Raw genomic sequence first — 27,641 nt, 5'->3', positions numbered from 1 at the left:
TTACAAAATATTCAGAAATAATCAGCAGGGTTAATGCCAATATGTGTACACAATTGTCCTCATTATTGTGGGTAATCATTATAAGCTCAACACTTAACTTCTAACCCAATCAACAATATGGACAACTGCAAAGCAACAAAAACAATCATAAGCATGACAGGACCTGAGACTCTAACACAATCTACTTACTTAAAGGGGTTGTCTGACCCAATGCAAATTTTAGCATGGCCGGAAGAGAGTCTAAATGAAAAAAGAAAAAGGGCACTCACCTAATCCACACCACTCCGTTCCAGTGTTAAGGCTCCTGTCTCTGCTCCTCCTGGTTCTGTGTGGACTGAAAGTGTGATGTCCCAATCATGACCATGTTAACTGCTGCAGCCATTCACTGGCCTCACTGATAACATGTACTCAAACAGCATATGGTCACTGATCCTTCCAGTCCCTTATAAGTGGAGAAGGGAGGTTCACTCCCGGAACTGGCATTAATCAGATGAGAATTGACATTGGCATTGAGCATTTTTTCTTTGATTTAGACACTTGCCTAGCCTTGGTTAAAATGTATGTTGGGGTCAGACAATCCGTTTAAGGCTCAAGTGAATGTGAAAAAACAACCATATCCAATAAAATTGCTAGTAAATGATAGGCATTCAGGTTACAGAACAATGTAAAGTATAAAAAGGCTGGACCCTTTAAACAGCTCTCCTACCCTACTAATGGCTAACCCCTTGACAATTAATGATATATATATATATAGCTATATACCTACACCACTGTACCTCCTACATCCATGCAGGAGCATGGCTGATATGCATTGCCAGGCTTCTGACGCAGTTTAACCTTGTAGATGGCGCGGTCAATAGTAGCCACAGCAATAGTAGCCAAAGGGAAGTGATTTTAAGTATGTCCTTCCTACTGAAGCCTATTAGGTTGAAGGCAGGGTCTAATAGGCTTCTTGTCAGTGTAATGGTGACAGTTATTATATATTACAATGCAGAAGTTGTGCAGTGTATTATATACTGTACGTGATTGCATGTTCAAATTCCGTTGTGGGACAAAAAAAAACTGAATAAAAAATGACCAAAAAGCTAATCCTGCTAAATAAAAAAACAATCCTTTACACAGAAAAATAAACAGAACATAAAAAAGTTTTGCCTCCGAGAATATTGTGACATACAATACAAATAAGTATTTTTACTGTACCGTAGTAAAACATTAAAATCCACATACTTCAGGCATTACCATAAATGTACTGACCCACAGAATAAAGATAACATGTGAACACTGTAAAACCAAAACCCTAAACAAGAAACCCCAACATTTGTGGAATTACTATTTTGTTTCCATTCCACCCGAAAAAATAGGTGGTGAGTTGAAAGCAAAAAAAAAAGTGCATCCTCAGGGCTGCATCTTTAGGTGGACTGACCACTTTCTGGTTATTGTTGACCAATGTGTTTGTGAGAGGATTACATGGCACTTACTAAATTAGCCTTTGTTGAAAATCTGCACCAGTTTCTACATTTCATGAGTTATTCTCACTTGTTCACAAAGACTTTTGTGCTGTCCACACAGAGCACCTGTCCATAAAATGGCTGCTGATGGAGGGTCATGTGACCAGGCAAATCACCTCCATATGATCTCTCCTCCATTCAAATCCACTGCACCTGCCATCTGCGCTTGTTCTGTTGGGGGTTTAGTGCAGGTGCAGTGTGTTTGAATGGAGGAGACATCACATGGAGGTAATTTTCCTGGTCACATGACCCTCCTTATTAACCTTCAATGTACTTTGTTTATGCCCCGCTTAGGAGACTTAGGAGCAGTGATTATTCGACCACCTCTACAATGCCTTGAAATGCATTGTATTGCAAGGCAATATTACCTGTCAGTATTACACTGGCAAGCAAACTATTAGCCATGCCAGAGGCATTGCCTAATGAGCAAATGATCATGGCATGCCAAAGGGTCTTTGTTAGGTCTCTGCCTGTCAAAACAAAGCATTAAAGCGATTGTCCAAGATAACAGAAAACCGTGAATCCCTACAATGTCTTAAATAAAATAAAAAATATATATAATCATCCGCTTCTCCAGCACCACAGAGGTGACATGCCTGGATACGACATAGGTGCAACAGCCAATCACTGTCCTCAGTGGTCTACAGCTGAGAACAGTGATTAGCTGAAGTGGTGACATGCCTAATTCAGGCACATCAATGACACACATGATCGCCACATCAGGTCACATGATCAGCAGACAGGATGTCATGTCGCTTTAGGGGGTTATCCCAAGACTGATGTAAAAAATAAAAAGCATCATGTAGTACATACCAATACTTTTCTAACAAAGCTAGAACCAGCCCTGTACCTCACATGGATCCAGAGATCTCCCCGTTCATTGCTCTGCTAGATTTATATCAAGCTGATGGCTCAAGGGGAGTGTCTCTTCTGCTGCAGCTAGGGGGGAGTGTCCATGCTCTGCCTATCACAGCTCAGGAGGCAGTTGGAGGATGAAAATGAGCGTGTGCGGCCTTCCCAGTGGTTATGCTGAATGTTTAATTACATGCAATTACAAGTATTAAGATCCAGGTGCTGTTTGAAAACTGTAGAATATTTTTTGTGGCACAACCCCTTTAATGACATAAGATAGTTGCTGTCATGTGATGTCACGTAAACGGGAGTCAGAAAGGGGATTTGCAGCCCAATCTGAAATCACATTATTATTAGTGAATTGTTTTATATAAACATATTTATGTCTATATATATATATAGTCATTTTAAATGATTGCACAAACCCTTGAACCCCTTGATATTATTTTTTTGTAAATTCATTTTTACTTTCTCAATGTAGATCAGCCATCTTGCCGGGGCCATTGTTAACCATATGTAGAGCTATAATTTACAGCAGTTTAGTATCTATGGGAAAGTTTTCTAGGCATGTTCTGTGACCTATTCAGAGATGGAAGGGGTAGTGACCATCACCAACAGTGAATTGCGGATCCCAGAAGTTTAATTTTAATCCTACCTGTAATGATAATGAGATGACTGCTGAAAAGTGATCTTCACAGAACAGTAAGTGTTTGCATATTATTAGGCATAGTGGCCAGTTTGAAAACTACATGATATTAGGACTTTATTTATAGTACAGATGGTGAAATTAAAAATTAAAGGGGTTGATCTGCCATTTATATTGATGACCTATCGTCAGGATAGGTCATCAATATCTGATTGGTGGGGATCGAACACCCGGCAGCCCAACCGATCAGCTGTTTGAAGAGGAGCTGAAGAGGAGTACTCACTCCATGCAAATGTGAATAGAGCAAGTACTTGTCATTACCCTGCATCGCCGTAAGTTTTGAGATGACAGGCAGTGTAATGAATAGGAAGCAGTGTTTCCATTGAAAAGCCGCCTCATCTTCAAAAAGCTGATCGACGGGGTGCAGGATATTAGACCCCCACCATTCAGATACTGATAACCTATCGTGACGATAATTCATCAATATAAATGGCAGGAAAATCCCTTTAAAATCACCAACTTGATTTAAACAATAGGTCATTTTCTTATAGCATGTTCACTTAGGGATATAATTAGTCTTAAGTGAATTGAGCTTCAGATCATAGGTCCAAAGTCAATTTGTTCAAAAACTTAGATTTTTATCATTGTAATGTATGGGCTGCGTGTAGACAAAATTCCTATCACCCGAAGTCTCGCAAGACTTCAGTGAATTAATTTGGTATTCCTATCTGCAGTTTTAAAAACATTTTAAAATAGGAATCAAACCCAACATCGGATTCCTAATTTAAAATGTTTTTTTTTTTTTTTAATTCTCTTTTTTTTAATAGGCTTTATTTTTAATTTTCAAGACAAAAATTAAGAGTAACAACACACATCAGACTCGCAGGTCTCAAGACTAGTGCCAACAGAGTTGCACAGACAGTACACTGTTAAAGTGTTACAGGAGTTTACTTCATGACAGTGCAGAATATCAGAGTACATCACCCCACATTATACTGTTTTGCATCCGAAGCTCCAGAGTTAAGACCACTTTCACACTCACAATCACACCTACCACAGCGCTGCAGCTTCCCCCAAGGAAGGAAAGAGTCGTCAGCCGAACCACTCATATGTATCACCACCTATGTAAGAGTACTGAGGGGACTCATTCTTATAACATAAGACTGCACTCCTCTGTTCATATTAATAATAATAAGCCTACTGCACTCCACTTTCTTCTTTCCTGTAGGTAATATATTCACTCATGTTATCACATGCGCTGGCCTCGCTTGTAGCCAGAGTCCCCAAATTTTCTCAAATTTCTCTGCATTGCCTCTCGCCAGAAATGTTAGTTTATACATCGGCAAAACCGCATCTATAATTTGGATCCACTTTTGTACTGCCGGGACTGCCGGAGGTTTCCAATTCAGTAAAATGACCTTCCTGGCATAGAACATTAAGAGTCTATACAGTATCCTAGCATACTTAGTCTGGATCAGATCATTCACTAGTCCCAATAAGCTATTCTCTGGGGAGCATACTGCTGGCAACCCTAATTTCTCATTAAGAAATTTGTGAATTCCCGACCAAAACTGTGCTATCACTGGGCAACTCCATATCATGTGAATCAAGGTTCCCCTTTCTGCACCACATCTAGAGCATTGAGGGGTATCCAATTTACGCATACAATGTAGCCTTACTAGAGTCAGGTATGTGCGATGCAGTCATTTAGCCTGTATTAATTGGTCCCTTGCACTGATTACCGAGTGCCTCCAAGTGTGCACTAGTTCTTTCTCGTGCTTATCCTCCAGTTGCGGAATATCCACCTTCCACCTAGCCAAAGATTTAGATAGGGGAAATGAGGCCTGCGACATCAGTTCCACATAGAAGGAAGATACTGGTTTACACAACTCTCTCAATCTAGCAACCTTTTCAATGGAATTAAATTCTAGCTTAATGGGATCCTTACCAAATTGTTTAGTACATGCATGTCTAAGTTGGAAGTATCTAAATAAACTAGATATGTGGATCTGAAATTCTTCCCTGAAGTCTCTAAATGTCTTGAAGCCTCCCTCTACATACAATTGGGTAACGTACTTCACCCCATGTTGCGGCCAGAACTCAAAATCCTGCAGCTTATACAATTCCTGTAGTCCTTGATTACGCCACAACGGCGTCACCGGAGACAACTTCTCTCTGTCTTCCCTATTCTTCTTCACCCGTACTGTTTTCCTCCAAATGGTCAATACCGCCAACATATTAGAAGTAAGACATCTAACCGGATATTTACCCTCCCTATATATGAAGTTTGTTAAAGCTTCATAGGATCCCAACAATGCAGCCTCCAGAACAGTCGCCGGATTATTGGCGTCTGCCCTGATCCACCAACTGGCATATGTCAGCTGCACTGCCTGGTAGTACTTGTACATATCAGGGAGAGCCAAACCACCCCTGACATAAGATGCTTTCAGCGTATCTCTAGCAATTCTGGGCTGTGTATTGGGCCATAGGAAAGGAGTCAGTAATTTATCAATCGCCTCAAAATGGGATTTCTTTAAAAGCTCCGGCGCCGCCCTATACATATATAATAATTTTGGTAACAAGGCCATTTTGAAGATATTTATCCGCCCCACCAGGGAAAGCGGAAGAGCTACCCAAGCCCTCAATTTTTGCATAATATATTCCATAGTCGGAAGCAGATTGAGAGAGGTGAACTGTTTAGGCTCTTTATGCACTATGACTCCCAAATATTTGAACTTATCAACCACTAAGAGTTTTGACCTTGCCGATACTCTCCTATTCTCTGTGTCATCCACCAAATACAACACGGATTTGGCCCAATTAATTTTAAGTCCTGAATACCACCCGTATTCATCTATCACTTCTAAAAGTGTATCTAGTGATTTCTCCGTATCTCCCAAATATACCAACATATCATCGGCATAAAGCGATAATTTCTCTGTGATGCCCGCAATATTCCAGCCCTCTATCCCTGGGCTGTTATTTATCAAAATAGATATTGGTTCCATCACCAGAGCGAAGAGTAACGGCGATAGTGGACACCCCTGTCTGGTCCCTCTACGTAAATGAAAGGGCCTGGATAGCGTCCCGTTCACACGCACTCTCGCCAAAGGATCCGCATACAACAGATGCAGCCATTTCAAGAAGTTCTTTGGGAACCCAAACTTTGCTAATACTGCCCATAGAAATTGCCACTCAACAGAATCAAATGCTTTTTCATTGTCTAAAGACGCTATCGCCCTATCTCCCACATTGTCATGTTGAACTTGTAGGTTGGTATAAAGTCTCCTAAGATTTATATCAGTTGACTTCCCAGGCATAAAACCTGACTGGTCTGGGCCCACCAAGGATAAAATAATCCCTGACAGACGCGATGCCAGGACCTTCGCCAATATCTTAGCGTCTAGATTTATGAGAAAAATAGGGCGATAGGAACTGCACTGTTCTGCTGGTTTCCCAGGCTTATGGATTACCACTATGATAGCTTCAGAGAACGATGGAGGTAACTTTGAGACTTCCAGCGAGTAGGTAAATAATTTGCTCAATCTCTCACTAAGCTTTTCCGCATATAACTTGTACCATTCTGCAGGAAACCCATCTGGGCCCGGGGTTTTATGTGGTGCCATGGAGCCTATGGCAGCCTGAATTTCTAAGGGTGTAATTGGAGAATCCAGCATTCCCTTATCTGTCCTAGATAGTTGTGGAAACATCAGCCTACCCAAATAACCCTGTATCTCTTCCGGAGTATACGCAAGAGTGGAAGAATATAAATTGGTGTAATATCTAGCAAATTGAGCACAAATCTCCTCAGGTCTATGGACCTCAGTCCCTGAATCCGTTTTTATCATTGCCACCACAGTCTGCGGATTCTCAGCCTTGGCCAAATATGCTAATGCCTTCCCATTCTTATCTCCATCAGAGAATACTACCTGGTTTTGTGCAAGAAGTCTCTTCTGCGTGTACTCCGTAAGATGTAGCTTATACTCCCTTTGAATGGCTAGCCATTCCTCTCTACATTCCCTAGAGGGATCACTAATGAAAGCCTCCTCCGCCTCTGCCAGTCTGCCTTCTATTCCAGCCCGGGTGATTTGCAACTGCGCCCTGTGCGTAGCTATAGCTGCTATATATGCTCCCCTTAAAACTGCCTTACAGGCCTCCCATTCTGTTATCGGGTCAGTGGATCCCTCATTAGATTTCCAATATTCTTCTAACTCAGTGCTGCAGGACGACTCCACCGGCATCACCTGCAGCCAAACCGGATTCAATCTCCATACCCTCTCTGGTTTCCCTATGACTTGAGACAGAACAATCTGTAAAGGGGCATGATCCGAGATACCCCGTGGTAGATACGTCGCCCCCCTTAAAATGTTTTTAAAGACACAGATAGGAATACTGAATTAATTCACCAAAGTCTTGCGTGACTTTGGGCAATACAAATTTTTTGTACGCAAAGTGGATTTGTTTTAATGCTGTATGGAGACAGCATTAAGATCGAAGTTTTTGAACAAATCAACTTCAGATCTATGATCCGAAGCTCGATTCTCTCAAGACTAGATAGAATACATGTCACGAGTGTGTCACGACCTATCGCTGACCCTGTTGTGCCTGGGGTCAGAAGGTCGCAGCAGGTGGCTACTCGCTCGGTTTCAAGGGATTGCTCCATGACCTAATGGTGGGAATGGATTCCGGTCCAGGTTTTCCTGCTTAGGTTTGCGATCCTTTTGTCCCATTTAGGAACCTGTAGCTTTTCCTCAGGTTTTTTTTTTTCTCAAAAATCTCTTTATTGGATTGAGAAATCAGTTGTACAGCATTGGGTATCGAAACAATACAATACAGGAAATTTGCATCAAAGCACAGTTGTGCAAGCAGTTTGGAAAATAAGATTTCTCAATACACATTTTATCATAATATTCCCCAACTCCCCCCCCCCCCTCAACCCCCCGCACCCCCCCCCCCGCACCCCTGAACACCAATCTAAGCTTTTTGGACTTGAAGTGGTTCACCCGTAGTACCCCATCCTCCGCCCTGGATGATTCCCTCGCCTACCAGTCGAATTAATGGGCCAATCTCCCCAGCCTATCTGCCAGCTGAGCCTCTAGATACCACCCTGTGAGTTTAAATGGGGCCATAAGTTCCTGAATTTCAATAACCGAAAGTTGTTTCTCTATGAACCTCCTCCATTTTTTAATAAACTTCTCGACCAAGCGTTCTTTATCTTGTTCTACCTCCAGCCTTTCTAAATAAAGAACATTCTTCATCACCCCTATGACCTCCTCCCACACTGGAACTTCCTTTTCTAGCCAGTGTCGTAGGAGAGACTTTTTAACCGACATCAACAGAAGATGTACACCTGGCTTCGCAACCAGCGATCCCATTTCCTCCTCCTGATTTTTAGGTATGTAATGGAATACGCACTGTTGTGGTGTGGTACCCACCGTATCACCCCAAATGTCATCAATAGCTTCTATGGCCTGTTTCCACAACGGTTGCACTTTCGGGCACTCCCAAATGGCATGTAATAGACCCGCCTTCTGAAGGCTACACTTCGGACACTCACGAAGATAATGGGCAGGGGCGTCACGATAGGACAAATTGAAAGCATACGTCGCTCGATGCATGAGTCTTAATTGTGTCTCTCTCCACTGCTCATTATATGTCGCCCGTCTGACCAATTCCATGCCTTCCCTCATCTTTTTTGTTATGTTCGGGTCAGATAGCTCTCTCTCCCAGGGCTTGTAGGCCCCTTTTACCAGGCCAATCGTCTGGATACTATGAAGCCTGCGTTGTAATTCAGAGAGGGGCATGTGAGAGCCATCATTGCCTAGCAAGGCCACAAACCATGCTAACCTATCAGCATCCCCAACAGAAGATGCCTGGGCACTACAATAGCTTTTAATTTGCTGGTAGGGAAGATAGTGGGCATCCTGAAAATCAAATTGTACCTTAACCTGATCCCAATCTAACCAGTGGAGACCAGAAGTATGAAGCAGGTCTTCAAGTCTCAGTATATTTTTCTCCCTCCATGCCTGAAACATACTATTCTCCCTACCTTGGGGGAACGCCGGTAGCGACCATAATGGTAATCTGGGTGACAGGTAACAAGGTAGGCCATAGATTTTCCTGATCGCCTTCCACGCCATTATGGTGTCCTTCAAAAGAATGCACTGCCTTATTGACACCGGTATGTCTTTTATCCTGGTATGTAATAGGGCCTCTAAGTTTTCTCCGTCAGCTAACTCCCTTTCAAATGCAATCGCCGAGTAATACCCCGTGCCCCACACCCAGTCCCGCACATGCCTGAAGAGCGCCGCCAAGTTATAGTGGCGAATATTCGGCAATTGCAACCCCCCTTCATATTTCAGCATCGTTAATCTAGCATAAGCGATGCGAGGTCTCTTAGTTTTCCAGAGGAAACGGTTAAACGCCCTTTGCATCCTAACCACATCCACGTGTTTTATCAATAATGGAATTGTCTGAAGCGGGTAGAGAAGCTTTGGGAAGCTCACCATTTTGATTAAGTGAGCCCTCCCACACATTGACAAGGGCAAGTCCTGCCATTTCTCCAATTCATTCTCTATTTTAAGGAAGAGAGGGGGGTAATTCAGAGTGTATAATGACGCTGGAGTGCGGCCTATCTTAATGCCCAAATAGGTCAGGTAATCCCTCCGGACCTCCACACTATTCTGTAGATGTTTAGCTGCCGGAGACCGATGATCAAGAAACAGTAACTGGCTTTTTTCCACGTTGACCCTATACCCTGTGGCCCTGCCGTAGATATTCAAAGCCTCAAGAGTCCTTTCCAAGTGGAGCTCCGGGGACCCAAAATATAGTAGCATGTCATCTGCGAAGCAACTAACCTTCAGCACTTTGCCCCCTTTCCTAACCCCTTCAAACGTTTCCGACTTAACTAGCCATCTCGCCAAGGGCTCCATTGCTAAGTTGAAAAGCAACGGAGACAAGGGACAACCCTGTCTCGTGCCCTTCTCCAGCGTAATTGGTTTGGATAGAAAGCCCGGTACATTCACCCGTGCCTGGGGGTTGGTATAGAGTGCGGTCAAGAAATTCCGGAAGCGTCCCGTAATGTTAACCCTATCCAGTACCATACCCAACCATTGCCAATTGACATTATCGAATGCCTTCTCGGCATCCACTGCCAACAACGCCGGAGAAGGCTTACCTTTGGGGTCTCTATATCTGCTAAGAACGGTTAGAACCTTGCGCACATTAGTCACTGCTGACCTACCCTTCATGAACCCTACCTGATGTGAACCAATGAGATTCGGTATGCAAATGGCTAACCTATTGGCTAACCTGTAGCTTTTCCTTTCAGCTGTTCTCTGTCAGCCACTCCCAGCTACTATATATTCTCCCTTTCTGCTTCCCTTGTTGCCAGATATAGACCTTCTTTCCATTTTTTCTATTCTGACCTCAGGTGGAGTTGGAGTAGGAGTTGGAGTTGCTGTGGAGCTGTTGAAACTGGTGCTGTCAGATCTCAGGTTCTCTCCTGTTTGTTGTCTCCCTTCTGGGATTGATTGTGATGTTTGTGTTGTTTGCCCTTTCCCTGTTGTTACCCTAGGTGTCAGTGGTTAGGACTAGTGCTCCCACTGCCCTACTCACGTGATCGGCGTACGGGTTAGCGGCCCTTCTAGGTGCCAGTGCTAGGTGAGTTAGGGGTCACCACTCCTTCCTCTCCCTAGTGAAAGAGTACTCCATTTCCCTCCCCTCGGTGCCGCAGGTCTGTTACCTGCCATATCAGATGTGATAATACATAAGAATATCGCCATAAGAATTGCAGTCATTTCTTTAAGACCTGAACAGTTTTATAGGTTGAAAATATCGACTGCCTTTCCTCAGGCTCATTTGAGCTTATAATAATTATATACTTCCTACAGTGGAAACCCTCTATGCAGTACATTTCTGATTACTTTATGATGGACTTTTACGCAGCAGCCAATTCAACAAACATGGCTGCAGCATAAAGCAAAGGAAAAGAATTTAAAATTCAGCTTAGCCGCAATAACAACAAAGCAAAATGTAAAAATTTATGCAGAATTTTACGATTATTTTCAAAAATCAATTTCTAGAATCTATTTTACAATCTTGTATAACAATTCAAACCTATGCTTGCTCTAAAATCTTCTGCGCCAAAGACAACTCCATCCAAGTGAAGACCGACCTCGGGTCCTCTTTGTAAAGCTTCTTCACAAACGCCCTGTGGGTGAAACAATATTTAATTTTTGTACAATTTGTAACACATCACATATGCTTTACGGAATTACAAGCTGATATTTGTCAAAACTCAAGTAAGAGGGTGGTTATGCTTTAGCAACCAAACTATTCTTCATAGTTATACTTCTAAACCATGGAAAATAATAATAAAAAGTTCAGTCACTCAGTTTCCTTTAAGACAAACTACAAAAACTTGCATCTGTACAAAAATCCAGTCAAGGAGAACTATAACCCAACCACCCCATGGGAAGTGGCAAGAGAGAAAAAAATATCCTGAGATGCCTCACACAAATCAGATTATATACGGTAATACCCTTCGTTAAATCTTAAAACATTTCTGTCAGATTTTCTGTGGCCTTCAACTGCTTTAATTTTTTTTTCCATAGGTAGGTTCTGTAGGTTTCCATTTGAAACTAGTAATCTGGCATCAAACATATTTTATGATATTTACCAGCCTATAACTTTTGACACTTCCCTAGATAAAAAGAAATGCATCCTTATAAAGATTTTAAACAGCAGGCTCAAAAATTCTTTAATATCAATCCAATATTTGAATCATTTAGGTGCCAGAATAGATGTAACAAGCCAGCCTTTTTTCCATTTACATCGATCTTTACACTGTATCTGTAAGGGTCAGTTCACAGAGCTATTTGGTGCTGATTTTGCTGTATTTCTGCCTCAAAATCATCTCCAAAACTGCTCCAAAAATGCCTCAAAACAGCCTCCCATTCATTTCAATGGGAAGCAGCACTTGCTTCTTTTTTACACGTGTAAAAAAAGAAGCATGTAAAAAAGAAGCAGCATGTCCCTATCTTGGGGCAGAATCAGCACTGATTTTCCCATTGAGATGTGCACGTATGCTGGGTTTTTTTGCACCAAAAAAACGCTTGTGAGAAAGGTACTAGAGAGTTTAATAAAGTCAAAAACCACACGTTATTTTGAGGCGTACAAATCTGCTTGCATTCAGCCCTGATGTGTATTTTGAAAATCAGCCATGTGAACTGACCCTAAAGGTGGCCACGCACATTTAATATCGGTTGGCCAAATGATCATTTGGTCGTCAGCTATCTCTCCCGATATTCTCCTGACTGTCCCGTACATATACACATTCGCTCGAATGTGCGTAATTATTGAATTGGGAGAGAAGAGAAAGACGCTGCAAGACACTTCTGGTAGCAGCTTATCTCCTGGGAGAACAAAAGAATCAGGGGAAATTATTCACTTCACTCGATCCTTCTTTCCCTGACATCATCTCTCAGGGTAGAGTCAGGAGCTCCCCATACATATTAGACTTAGACATATTAGATATAAACCCTTTGGAATACTGGGGGTCATTTATCAAACAGAGATACACCTAAATTAGGTGTATTTCTTGTGCAGATTGAGGTGCAAAGATCCTCTGCGCTGCAATCTGTGACTTCTCCCCGCTAACGCCAAGTCTAAAAAAAGGGGGCATGGCGTGGGAGGGGAAGGGGATGTCTCATTTACCATTTTCTATGCTTGTTTTAGGCATAGAAAATGGTCTAAATGTAAGATAGCTCAGAAGCTGTCTTACATTTAGAAGTGGTGGAGGATCTGCCGAAGTTATGTAGAGGCCGACGCCTCTTCATAACTTCAGCGGATTCACCGCCAGGTATATAGGGTTTATTAAGACCAGCGTCTAAAAGCCAGTCTTAATAAATGTGACCCATTATCTCCCATAATCCCATACAAAACCTGAGATTCAGATTTATTTAACTCCTCTTATGCCATAATAGTAGCCCCACGAGCCACTGTACTATTATGGAGCAGTGATGTAGTAGACACAGGAGCTCTGCCTATGCTATGACTTTCAAGTGATGCTGTATTATATACTGATACTCCCCTCTAATGAATTGATTCTACCTCTGGTAACCAAAGTTTGGCTATTGTTCCTCTTGTGGATATGAGCACTGGAAAACACATATGACTGGGGCAGGGGTGGCCAACCATACAGACACAAAGAGCCAGAAAAAAAACATATGACTACCAGGAGCCACAAGCTATACATTTACACACAAGTCACCGTATTATTTGCCCTATAAAATGCACCTAGGTTTTAACAGAGAAAAATAAGAAAAAAAATTTTTTTAAACTGCTCTGAGTTTTTTTTTCTTATTTTTCATTAGCAGAGAAGAAAAGAAAAAAATTATTTTTCATCAGACCCCCAATGCTCATCTGACATAAGATAAGATTCCCAATCCTCATCAGAACTCCGAATCAGACCCCCAAAATAAGACCCCAATGCTCAGATCAGACAACACAAATCAGACTCCCAGTGTCAGACCCACTGTGCTCAGATCAGACCCCCCTGTTTTTCAGATCAGACCCCCCAGTGCTCAGATCAGACCCCCCAGTGCTCAGATCAGACCCCCCCAGTGCTCAGATCAGACCCCCCCGTGCTCAGATCAGACCCCCCCCCGTGCTCAGATCAGCCCCCCCGTGCTCAGATCAGACCCCCCCGTGCTCAGATCAGCCCCCCCCGTGCTCAGATCAGACCCCCCCCGTGCTCAGATCAGACCCCCTCGTGCTCAGATTAGACCCCTCTGTGCTCATATCAGACTCCCATGCTCAAATCTGACCTCCCATGCTCAAATCTGACCCCCCATACTCAGATTAGACCCCCCATGCTCAGACCAGACTCCCATGCTCAGACCAGACTCCCATGCTCAGATCAGATCCCCAATGCTCAGATCAGACCCCCAGTGCTCAGATAAGATCCCCCCCATGCTCAGAACTATAATTTAAAGAAATCGCCTACCTCTCCTGATCGGGCATCGGGCTCCTGATCAGGCACGGTCTCCACTGTGACCTGATGCGCACAGCGTCAGGTCATAGTGCGTGTCTCCATCAACTATTTCGATATCATAAAAAAGTATTGTGATACTCTATACCACGCGATAAAAATAAAACACCAAGAAAGCTGTGTGCATTCCATATTTTATGGAACGTCCGGCTCCTAATAGAGCAGTCCTATCCTATTTTTTTTTTGGGGGGGGCAAGGTGACTAAAAATGGCGACTCACGCAGTTGTGATTTTTTTTTCTGTTACGGCGTTCACCACATAGGAAATATTTTTTATATTTTAATAGTTCACACTTTTTTGACCATGGCGATATGTAATATGTTTATCTTTTATTGTTTGTAAATTTTATATGTAAAATTGGGAAAGGGAGCGATTTAAACTTAGTATTTTGGTGTCTTTTTTACTTTTTATTTACTATTAGCCCCCTTAGGGGCTAGAACCCTTGTCCTATTTACCCTAATAGAGCTCTATTGGGGTGAATAGGACTTCACACAGTCGGGCCGGGTGACGGGTATGTGATAACGCCGCCGAAACCCGCTGCCTCCTATACTTGAATTAATATGTTAATTATATTAATTGGTGGCGCAATGGCCACAGCCCTCCCCTTCTCCTCCCTACTATCCCCCCATTGGTGGCAGCAGCAGCCGCATCACAGTGGAGAGGGAGGGACTCCCTCCTTCTCTACTGTGCTATTGAAGAGAACATGGCACGCGCTGTTCGCTAACTGATACTAGGCTGTGCAGCTGCTTCCCAGCTCCACCGCTAGAGCCGCACGCGGCTCGAGAGCCACGAGATGGCCACCACTAGACTAGGGGCATTTGGCATACAGTATCACAACTCATCATTTGTTTTTTTATTTTATATTTTAATGTTATCTCTGGTCCTTGCAATTTTTATTATATTGGAAAGACAATTTGCCTGATGCTCAAATGATTTAGATAACATGTATTCTTTAAAAGGGTTTTCCGGGAACTAAATATTGATGACCTATCATCAGGTTAGGTCCTCAATATTTGATCATCGGAGATCCAACTCCTGGGACCCCTGACGATCAGCTGTTTGAATTGGCCACAGCAACTGGACAAGCACTGTGACCTTTTCATTGTACACTCTATAGTGGCTGTGCTTGATACTGCAGCTCAATAACTTTTACTTTTTACTAATGGAACTGAGCTGCACAAAGGCCATGTGACAGATGGATATGCAGTCGCAGGTCTAGAAAGAGGCTGTGGTGCATACCCAAATGTTACAGGCTCTTCAAACTGCTAATCATGAAGATGTCAGGATCAGATACTTATGACCTATCCTGAGAATAGGCCATCAATATTTATGTCAGGTCTGGTCCGGGGCAAGAGAGTGCACTTTACTACAGACAGTACCGTCGGCGTCTGTTTGCCAAAGCAATAGGCTGGGCACCCCCTGTGCAGGAGCACGGGCCAATCAGGGACGGCATGGCACATCCACCGCGCTTTTTCGGATGCGGTGATACCGGTTGTGTTTCTTTTTATATGTAAAATTGGGAAAGGGGGGGTGATAACATTTTTATTTTTGAAGGAACTTGGCAGGGAGGTTGTTCCAATCTAAATATCTTGGAAAACTAACCACAGATCTTTTGTGGATGTAGGCTTGCTCAAATCATCCTGTCTCTTCATGTAATCCCAGACAGACTTAATGATTTTGAGATCCGAGCTCTGTGGGGCTACATAATCATTTCCAGGACTCCTTGTTCTTGTTCACACTGAAGATAGTTCTTAATGACATTGGCTGGGTGTTTGGCGTTATTGTCCTGATGCAGACTAAATTTGGAGATACATGCCTCTGACATGATGGATAAGTATCTGCCTGTATTTCTCAGCATCAAGGACACCATTAAAAGGAGTTGTCCCATAAAAAATATTGCACATTTTTCAAACCAGCACCTGGATCTGAATAATTTAGCAATTGCATGTAAGTAAAAATTTTGCATAACCACTGAGTTATTCAATCAACTATATCTGTATAGCGCCACCTGCTGTTTGTTTTTTCTTATTTCTTTGTTCTGCTCACTGAGAAGACCGCACATGCTCAGTTTCATCTTTCAACTACCTCCTGAGCTCTGATAGGGAGAGCTGAGACACGCCCCCTAAACTGCTGCAGAAAATACACTCCCCTTGAGCTGCCAGCTTTGCTGAAAACTTAGTCCAGAAGGATAAAGGGGTTGGCCACTTTGTTAGCACTTATTGCAACTGTAAAGAAAGTAGGGAGATATTACACTTACTAATAGATCTTCTTAAGCAGTTCTGTCTGGTTTTCCTGCTATTGGCAGCCACACCCCCTCCTTTCCTGCTCTCACCACGCCCCTTCCTGTCCTGCTCTCACCACGCCCCTTCCTGTCCTGCTCTCACCACGCCCCTTCCTGTCCTGCTCTCACCACGCCCCTTCCTGTCCTGCTCTCACCACGCCCCTTCCTGTCCTGCTCTCATCACGCCCCCTCCTGTCCTGCTCTCACAGGTGACTGTCTCGTCCATCCACTGGTCGGGGGGCAGACTGTGATTCATGTAATTTTTTAGCCAGCCAACGCACTGTATTAATAATAGTTGAGTCACTACTTATGAGCGATTAGTGAGAGATAGGCAGGTAGTACTAATCTGCAAGCAGCGCACTGTGACACTAGCAGAGCGCACTAAACAGAGCATAGTGGTTATATGCAGATATGAAGGAGTAAGCCAGGCAGCCCCAGTGTTAGTCCCAGCCAACCTCACAGCATACATCAAGTTACTAGTGGCAGTGCAGTCAAGGCTGATATTTTTAATTGTGTTAGTTCTAGGATATAATTTTAAACTAAACTAATAAATGTTAAATTTTAGTTATGAAAGATAATAACACGCGTCAACCAAGAGACTTTATTGGTTATAGTGGCCATTTGTAAATAAATAGTCCATCCACTCCGTCTCCTGTACTGAGAGGCTACTGCTGTAAGTGAGGATGTAGTAGAGCCAGGAAGGTGCTGTGGAACACAAACTGTGAGCAATCCCAGTGTCTGTCCTGTTTATGGCCCCTCTGCTCTGTGGTCTTATCACAGACATGTTTATTACAGCCAGACCAACAGTTTAACCCCTTCTGAGCTGTCAATATGGCTGAGGTCAGTGATATCAGCAGCAGTCACTGGTCTCATCTGTAAATGTGTGCACTCTCCTTCCTGCACACTGTATATAGTGATATTTGACCCCCCCCCCCCACCATGCAGCGATATGTGACCACCACCACCACTGTATACTGTATATAGAGATGTGTGACCCTCTGTATAGTGATATGTGACCCCCACCACTGTATATAGAGATGTGTGACCCTCTGTATACAGTGATATGTGACCCCCACCACTGTATACTGTATATAGAGATGTGTGACCCTCTGTATACAGTGATATGTGACCCCCACCACTGTATACTGTATATAGAGATGTGTGACCCTCTGTATAGTGATATGTGACCCCCACCACTGTATATAGAGATGTGTGACCCTCTGTATACAGTGATATGTGACCCCCACCACTGTATACTGTATATAGAGATGTGTGACCCTCTGTATACAGTGATATGTGACCCCCACCACTGTATACTGTATATAGAGATGTGTGACCCTCTGTATACAGTGATATGCGACCCCCACCACTGTATACTGTATATAGAGATGTGTGACCCTCTGTATAGTGATATGTGACCCCCACCACTGTATATAGAGATGTGTGACCCTCTGTATACAGTGATATGTGACCCCCACCACTGTATACTGTATATAGAGATGTGTGACCCTCTGTATACAGTGATATGTGACCCCCACCACTGTATACTGTATATAGAGATGTGTGACCCTCTGTATACAGTGATATGCGACCCCCACCACTGTATACTGTATATAGAGATGTGTGACCCTCTGTATAAAGTGATGTGACCCCCACCACTGTATACTGTATATAGAGATGTGTGACCCTCTGTATAAAGTGATGTGACCCCCACCACTGTATACTGTATATAGAGATGTGTGACCCTCTGTATACAGTGATATGTGACCCCCACCACTGTATACTCTATATAGAGATGTGTGACCCTCTGTATACAGTGATATGTGACCCCCACCCTTGTATACTGTATATAGAGATGTGTGACCATCTGCATACTGTATGCAGTGATATGTGACCCCCACCACTGTATACTGCATATAGAGATGTGTGACCCTCTGTATACAGTGATATGTGACCCCAACCACTGTATACTGTATATAGAGATGTGTGACCGTCTGCATACTGTATGCAGGGATATGTGACCCCCACCACCACCACTGTATACTATATATAGAGATGTGTGACCCTCTGTATACAGTGATATGTGACCCCCACCACTGTATACTATAGAGATGTGTGACCCTCTGTATACAGTGATATGTGACCCCCACCACTGTATACTGTATATAGAGATGTGTGACCCTCTGCATACTGTATGCAGTGATATGTGACCCCCACCACCACCACGACTGTATACTATATATAGAGATGTGTGACCCTCTGTATACAGTGATATGTGACCCCCACCACTGTATACTGTATATAGAGATGTGTGACCCTCTGCATACTGTATGCAGTGATATGTGACCCCCACCACCACCATTGTACAATCTATATAGAGATGTGTGACCCCCCCCCCTGCACCGGAGGATCTCATTATTATCACTATACACAGTGTACAGGGAAGGGGGTGTCACTATATACAGTGTACAGTTAGGACATATACAACTATATACTGTTTATAAGGTACCTGTGTACACTGGTAATGTGTGACCCCTGTATACTGTATATACTGATATGTGACCCCCACCACTGTATACACTATATAGAGATGTGTGACCCTCTGTATACAGTGATATGTGACCCCCACCATTGTATACTGTATATAGAGATGTGTGACCATCTGCATACTGTATGCAGTGATATGTGACTCCCACCACTGTATACTATATATAGAGATGTGTGACCGTCTACATACTGTATGCAGTGATATGTGACCCCCACCACCACCACTGTATACTATATATAGAGATGTGTGACCCTCTGTATACAGTGATATGTGACCCCCCCACCACTGTATACTGTATATAGAGATGTGTGACCGTCTGCATACTGTATGCAGTGATATGTGACCCCCACCACTGTATAAACTATATAGAGATGTGTGACCCTCTGTATACAGTGATATGTGACCCCCCCACCACTGTATACTGTATATAGAGATGTGTGACCGTCTGCATACTGTATGCAGTGATATGTGACCCCCACCACCACCACTGTATACTATATATAGAGATGTGTGACCCTCTGTATACAGTGATATGTGACCCCCACCACTGTATACTGTATATAGAGATGTGTGACCGTCTGCATACTGTATGCAGTGATATGTGACCCCCACCACCACCACTGTATACTGTATATAGAGATGTGTGACCCTCTGTATACAGTGATATGTGACCCCCACCACTGTATACTGTATATAGAGATGTGTGACCGTCTGCATACTGTATGCAGGGATATGTGACCCCCACCACCACCACTGTATACTGTATATAGAGATGTGTGACCCTCTGTATACAGTGATGTGACCCCCACCACTGTATACTGTATATAGAGATGTGTGACCCTCTGCATACTGTATGCAGTGATATGTGACCCCCACCACCACCACTGTATACTATATATAGAGATGTGTGACCCTCTGTATACAGTGATATGTGACCCCCCCACCACTGTATACTGTATATAGAGATGTGTGACCGTCTGCATACTGTATGCAGTGATATGTGACCCCCACCACCACCACTGTATACTGTATATAGAGATGTGTGACCCTCTGTATACAGTGATATGTGACCCCCACCACTGTATACTATAGAGATGTGTGACCCTCTGTATACAGTGATATGTGACCCCCACCACTGTATACTGTATATAGAGATGTGTGACCGTCTGCATACTGTATGCAGTGATATGTGACCCCCACCACCACCACTGTATACTGTATATAGAGATGTGTGACCCTCTGTATACAGTGATATGTGACCCCCACCACTGTATACTGTATATAGAGATGTGTGACCGTCTGCATACTGTATGCAGGGATATGTGACCCCCACCACCACCACTGTATACTATATATAGAGATGTGTGACCCTCTGTATACAGTGATATGTGACCCCCACCACTGTATACTATATATAGAGCTGTGTGACCCTCTGTATACAGTGATATGTGACCCCCACCACTGTATACTGTATATAGAGATGTGTGACCGTCTGCATACTGTATGCAGGGATATGTGACCCCCACCACCACCACCACTGTATACTATATATAGAGATGTGTGACCCTCTGTATACAGTGATATGTGACCCCCACCACTGTATACTGTATATAGAGATGTGTGACCCTCTGCATACTGTATGCAGTGATATGTGACCCCCACCACCACCACGACTGTATACTATATATAGAGATGTGTGACCCTCTGTATACAGTGATGTGACCCCCACCACTGTATACTGTATATAGAGATGTGTGACCCTCTGCATACTGTATGCAGTGATATGTGACCCCCACCACCACCACGACTGTATACTATATATAGAGCTGTGTGACCCTCTGTATACAGTGATATGTGACCCCCACCACTGTATACTGTATATAGAGATGTGTGACCCTCTGCATACTGTATGCAGTGATATGTGACCCCCACCACCACCATTGTACAATCTATATAGAGATGTGTGCCCCCCCCCCCCCCCCCCCTGCACCGGAGGATCTCATTATTATCACTATACACAGTGTACAGGGAAGGGGGTGTCACTATATACAGTGTACAGTTAGGACATATACAACTATATACTGTTTATAAGGTACCTGTGTACACTGGTAATGTGTGACCCCTGTATACTATATATACTGATGCGTGACCCCCACCACTGTATACTGTATACAGTGATGTGTAACCCCTGTATACAGAGATGTGAGACCCCCTTTATATTTATTGTTACTATATTCTACAGCGCTTTACACACATTAGCATCCAACTGTCCCCAGTGGGGCTCACAATCTAAGTCCCCAACAGTATGTCTTTGGAGTGTGGGAGGAAACCGGAGTACCCAGAGGAAACCACGCAAACACGGGGAGAACATACAAACCTAGGACCCCAGCACTGCTAGGCACCAATGCTAACCACTGAGCCACCGTGCTGCCCACTGATGATTGAGTTATTGATAACTCTTGTCTCCATGGAAACACAGGTGGGCGGGGATGTCATGTGACTGCTCCTCTGAACATGCTTGCTGCAGTGCATGCTGCGATATTTACTTTCACTTTACAGCGGCTTCTCCCACACATCCGGTCTGAGGGGCTCCTCCAGGGAAGTGTGTCATGGTAAACAGGTTAGAAAAATGATATATAACCAGTACATGTCACATGATATAAATACTTCATGGTTTTGGCTATTGTCTGGAACACTTTGGATTTTTGATACTTTGGGTGGCCAACCACTTTAAAGATACATCATACTTACTTCCCTTCGATATCAGAAGATGTCCAGCAACGCCATCATCTCAGAACTGGCAGAAATCAGTGGGACCAGGTACAGCCATCTACTGTTCAAAGTAGTCCGGCCATGTTAGAAATGCAGCCAAAAAGCCACACCTTTGACATGGAAACAAAGCCAATTGAATTAACTATGCATGAAAAATAGGGACTGGGGTGCAGAAAAATGGCAGCACCTGCTCTGGACTGGTCAAAATTTTAAATATTTGGTTGTAACAGAAGGCAATTTGTTAGCCGAAGGGATGGAGAGCGGTACAATAATGAGTGTCTGCAGGCAACAGTGAAACAGGGTGGAGGTTCCTTGCAATTTTGGGTATCATTTCAGCAAATGGAGTTGGGGATTTATTTGGGATTAAAGGGGTTGTGCAGTGCAAATAATAATAAATAATATAAGATTGGTGGGTCTGACTCCCAGCATTCCTGCCGATCAGCTGTTGGAAGGGGTAGCAACACTTATCTGAGTGCTGCTTCCTCTTCAAAATTACCTACGCACTGTCTTCTATGTACCGGCGGCAGAGCGTAATTACATCTGCTTATCCCATTCACTTGAATGAGATGATCAGTTGTAATCACATTGCGCTGCATGTACAAGTGAGACAACACTCAGGTAATTTTGAAGCGGAAACAGTGCTCACATGAGTGCTGCTACCCCTTCAAACAGGTGATCGGCGAGAATGGGTGCCGTAAGTTAATGCTGAGACATACAGGCTGATAATGCATCATACAATATCATCAGTGAGGTGTCTGATGGGCTCCAGATTTATTCTGCAATAGGACAACAACCCCAAACATACAGCCAATGTCATAAAGAACTATTTTAAGTGTAAGGAAGAACAAGGAGTCCGGAAGTGATGATGCAGGGGCGTAACTACGACCGTAACTGCTGTAGCAGCTACTACAGGGCCTGCACCAGTAGGGGACATGGGCCGCTATGCCCAGGACAGCAGGAGGAGGACAAATTATTTACTTTGAGTTACTTGAACAAGCATGATGTTATGGAGGAAAAGTTTCAATGGAGTGGCAGTCAAGCATGTGTGCTGCTAATCAATTACTACTCTATGGGGCTATGGAGCCAGTCAAGTAGCGATCATACATTTATCCTGTTGAGAAGTACTAAATGTTCTTGGCATCCCTGGCTGGTTATCAGTTGGGGCACAAAAGAAAAACTGATCAGCAAGCAACTGATTTATGTGATTAAACCCTGAGAGAAGATTGATATACTAGTAATGCATGTGAAAAAAAGGGCCTTAACACTTCCACAGTTCAATTGCATTCTAAGACCTTGGTAACCAGGAGCTAATACTGCTAAATAGATGCTAGAGAAAGAAGTGCAAACATGCACTTGTTTGACATCACTCATAAAACCTAGCTTAGAAAAGCAACATTTACTTACTTCAGCAGTGCATGCAAATGCCTCCAGAAGTGTCAGATGAGCCTCTCCCAAACTCCTCCCAACTGATTTTGACAACATCTCCATGGAGGACATCAGAAGCAGGAGGGTGCCAGAGACGGGGGGGGGGATGATTTGGGAGGGGTTGCCGCCGCTAAACACAGGTGCAGGAAAGAAGGGTTTTTGTTCATGGAGAACTGGGCTGACTTTGCGGTTGGTTACAGGCTCTACAGTAGGGACGGGCTACACCTCAATGGGGGGGGGTGCAACTGCCCTGGGGGAAAAAATGGTTAGACGGCTGGAGGAGCTTTTAAACTAGGATCTGGGGGGAAGGGGGGGGGGGTGGAGGTGTCATACTAATAAGATGGTAAATAGTGTAGATAGAGAGTGGGTTACAGAAGGGGACAGTGGGGATTTAGTGGGGGCTGGGGTTAGCGAAGAAAATAGGGAGAAGACTGGGCATAACTATAAATTTATGAAAAATAGAACTGCTGGTAACAAGAAACATACAAAAATTATCCAAGGTAACCAAAAAATCCCGGCTAATCACTTTACAGGTAATAGTAATTTAAAATGTATTTTCACAAATGCCAGAAGTCGAGCTAGCAAAATGGGGGAGCTGGAGGTTTGGTACTAGAAGAACACATAGATGTAGTTGTGGCTGAGACATGGTTGGATTCTTCACATGACTGGGCTGTTAATGAGGGTTTTACACTATTTAGGAAAGACCGGGTCAATAGAAAAGGTGGTGGTGTGTGCCTGTATGTGAGAAGTGATCTGAAGACAAGTGTGAAAGAGGCAATTGTGGGTGAGGATGATGAGGATGTGGAAACCTTATGGGTGGAAGTTCAAAGGGATATAAACACTGAAAAAATAATACTTGGTGTAATCTATAGACCCCCTTACATCACAAAAGAGATAGGAACGCAACTGTATAACCAAATAGAGCGGGCGGCACAGGCTGGTACAGTGGTCATAATGGGAGATTTTAACTTCCCAGACATTGACTGGGGTCATGGTTCTGTCTCAACAGCAAAGGGGAAAAAATTCCTCAAATTGCTGCAGGACCACTTTATGGGTTTGTAGAAGCTCCCACTAGGGACGATGCTCTGTTGGACCCTAACCCTAACCCTAATTTCTAATGATGCAGAGCTTGTTGGTAATGTTACTGTTCGAGAAACACTAGGTAATAGTAACCACAATATAATTATATTCCCCCTAAACTATAAAAAGCAAACTCTGTCAGGCAGAGCAAAGACACTGAATTTCAAAAAGGCATATTTCTCTGGGTTGAGGCCAGCATTTCACAGCATAGACTGGGAGCAGCTACGGTCACATAATAATACTGATGATAAATGGGAGAGCTTCAAATCCACATTGAGTAATTGCACAAAAAAATGTATCCCTTTAGGTTTAACAAGTATAAACGGCTAAAATTAAACCCCCATGGCTTACAGCTAGTGTAAAAAGAGCAATAAAAGACAAAAAGAGGGCATTTAAAAAATACAAATCTGAGGGGTCAGCTGTAGCGTTTGAAGATTACAAAGGGCATAATAAAATCTGCAAAAAGGAGATAAAATTAGCAAAAGAAAGCAAAACAAATCCCAAAACGTTTTTTTAAATATATAAATGCTAAAAAAGCTAGGTCTAAGCAGATAGGTCCCTAAATAATGGTAAAAGGGGGTAGTCACTGAAGATAAGGAAAAGGCAGAGTTCCTAAATAGTTTTTTTAGCTCTGTATATACAAAAGAAGAGAAAGGAGCTGATATCTGTGGCGCCGGGGCTGTTAGTACATCCAGTGATATACTCAATTGGCTAACTGTAGATATGGTCCAAGAGAAGTTAAATAGGGTAAATGTGAACAAAGCTCCAGGTCCAGATAGATTACACCCAAGAGTGCTTAAAGAGCTCAGTTCAGTCATTGCTGTGCCCCTGTTTATAATTTTTAAGGATTCTCTAGGGACTGGTACAGTGCCAAGTGATTGGCGCAAGGCAAACGTGGTGCCCATATTAAAAAAAGGATCAAGGTCCTCCACAGGTAATTATAGACCAGTTAGTTTAACTTCAGTTGTGGGAAAAATGTTTGAAGGACTCTTAACTCCTTAAGGACACAGCCTTATTTCACCTTAAGGACCAGGCCATTTTTTGCAAATCTGACCAGTGTCACTTTAAGTTTTGACTTATGACTTATCCAGGCCATTCTGAGACTGTTTTTTCGTCACATATTGTACTTCATGACACTGTAAAATGGAGTCAAAAAATTCATTTTTATTTATAAAAAAATTTCAAGTTTCAATTTCTCTACTTTTATAATACATAATACACCTACAAAAATAGTTATTACTTTACATTTCCCATATGTCTACTTCATGTTAGGATAATTTTTGGAAAGACATTTTATTTTTAGGGGACATTACAAGGCTTAGAAGTTTAGAAGTAAATCTTGAAATTTCTCAGACATTTTCAAAAACCAACTTTTTAGAGTTCAACATTTTTATTGAAAATTTTTGTTTAAAGATCAGCAAGGCATGACATCACATAAACAGTTTGGGGTGGACGCAGCCACCGATAATAGGTGTAGTTCCATTAATAATAATCTTTCATTACAATTGAAGACATGGTTTAACAGTGACATAGGTACATCGCGGATTAGGACCGGAACTAGTAATTTTAGCAACATATTACCCATACAGTAAGCCGTATTCACGTCAGATTTATTATCTTCTTAATCCTTATATTACCTAGAGTATTCACAGCTTTACCAGCTATGATCAGAGTGAAGTATTTTTCTGCTTTATTAGGTATTAAGGATCTTCAATTAAACACAAAAACCATAAGTAACAAATTTTGAACACTGGTCTGTCCATTCAGGATGCTTAGCTACAAGAGGGACCTATAGAATGGGGACTTAAAGAGGATATATCTGACCACTACTTTTCATAATGGGCCAGAGCTGTGAGGGCCATTTACTGGGAGAATTTCGGGTGAGCCATCCAGGGGTTCCATATACGTCTATATTTCACAGGGGAGAGCATTGAGGACGGAATCATCCTTTCATAACGACATGTGTTATTCAGTTCAGCTACCACTTCTGAGAAATCTGGTGGAGTCACTTTTTTTCAGTGGCGGGTTATGACTAGTTTGGCGCTCAGTAAGACATGCCCCACCATGGGTCTATGTGATGGATGTAAATGCTCTATGCCAAGAAATAAAAGGGCGATTTCCGGAGAGGGATGGATGTCTTGACCAGACAGCTCCCGCAACAAAGTAAACACTTGCCCCCAGAAGCTAGTGACAACTGGGCATGCCCACAAAACATGGAGCAAGGATCCCATGTTTCCACATTCCCTCCAACATAAGGGAGAGGATGTGGGGTAAATGATGTGTAATCTTTTGGGCGTAAAGTACCAGTTCAAAAGCGTCTTAACACCAGCCTCATAATGTGTGACACATTTAAAGTTAGAGGCTAAAAAAACCTATTGCGGATGTCCATTTATCCTCAGAAAATGTGTTATTCAACTCCCTTTCCCATTTCTGGATTGTTTTGGATTTGACAAATTTAGATTTATCACCAATATAATCATATATGCGTCCTGTTGCTCCTTTTTTCAACAAGTTCAGGGAACAGTAAAGTTGAAGGATCTCTGTATGTATATGAGGGGGCCTAGTAATAATAGATGTCAGTAAATGCTTAACCCTAAGATAGTTGAATATTTCACTGGTTGGAAGCTGGAACATCTGTTGGGCAGTGGTGAACTGAAGGACTCCCTCTGAGCAAACAAGCTGAGAGACCTTCTCGATCCCCTGATCCCGCCAACACTGAAGACTGATGTCTCTCAAGATCCATTCCAGGGAGCGAATATTTAAATGGGAGAACAAGGTGTCGGTAGAGTTTGCGTATGTATTGTGAAATTGCAACCAAAGCTTCCCTACATGCTTTACGGTCCGCAGGGAAATGTCAGGAACTTTCCCGCTCCATAATATGCCAATCAATAAGTCCCTTAAGGAATCCTCTTTAATTGAGTGAGATTCAATTTGGTGCCAGGCTTTATTACAATCTTTGTCCCACCATTCCCTAGCAAGTGACAGGCTTATGGCTCTATGATAGTCACTGATGCAAGGTAGTCCCAGCCCTCCTGCTTTCTTTCGTAAGAAAAGCTGTTTTTGGGTAATCCTAGGTTTAAGCGATTTCCAAACATATTTGGACAATATTGTCTGTGCCTTTCGAAAAAATATGTCAGGGATCGGAATAGGGAGAGCTCTAAATATGTAAATTAATTTAGGCAGTGTCATCATCTGAAACGCTGCTACCCTGCCAACCCATGATATCTCCTTCATGGAGTACTGAGAGAAATCAGATGACATGGTCCCGAGGAGGGGTTCATAGTTCTGTTCATACAGATGAGAGCAAGGATACGTCAATTTAATTTCCTGCCAATCTAGGGGAAAACGAGACTTCAACGCTCCAACATCATCCTGAGGGATATTGAGCATTAGGGCTTGGGATTTGGAATTATTAATTTTGTAATAAGAAAGTGTGCCAAAGTGTGTTAGTATGTCAAAGGCCGAGCTAAGTGATTG

At 42.9% G+C, this 27,641-nt stretch overlaps 1 protein-coding gene across 1 annotated transcript in view; it reads right to left on the bottom strand.

Annotated features, from left to right (window-relative positions):
- CLYBL (citramalyl-CoA lyase) overlaps positions 1-27,641 on the bottom strand; it is a 453,107-nt gene that overhangs the window by 40,604 nt on the left and 384,862 nt on the right. Inside the window, 1 exon segment of the mRNA XM_040425256.1 lies at positions 11,125-11,218. Within this exon segment, the coding sequence (XP_040281190.1) occupies positions 11,125-11,218 (94 nt within the window).

Source organism: Bufo bufo, chromosome 3 (genome assembly GCF_905171765.1).
Source record: "Bufo bufo chromosome 3, aBufBuf1.1, whole genome shotgun sequence".
NCBI classification, from domain to species: domain Eukaryota; kingdom Metazoa; phylum Chordata; class Amphibia; order Anura; family Bufonidae; genus Bufo; species Bufo bufo.
Note: the sequence above shows the minus strand (reverse complement) of the source record. Positions and strands in the feature narration are given on the sequence as shown.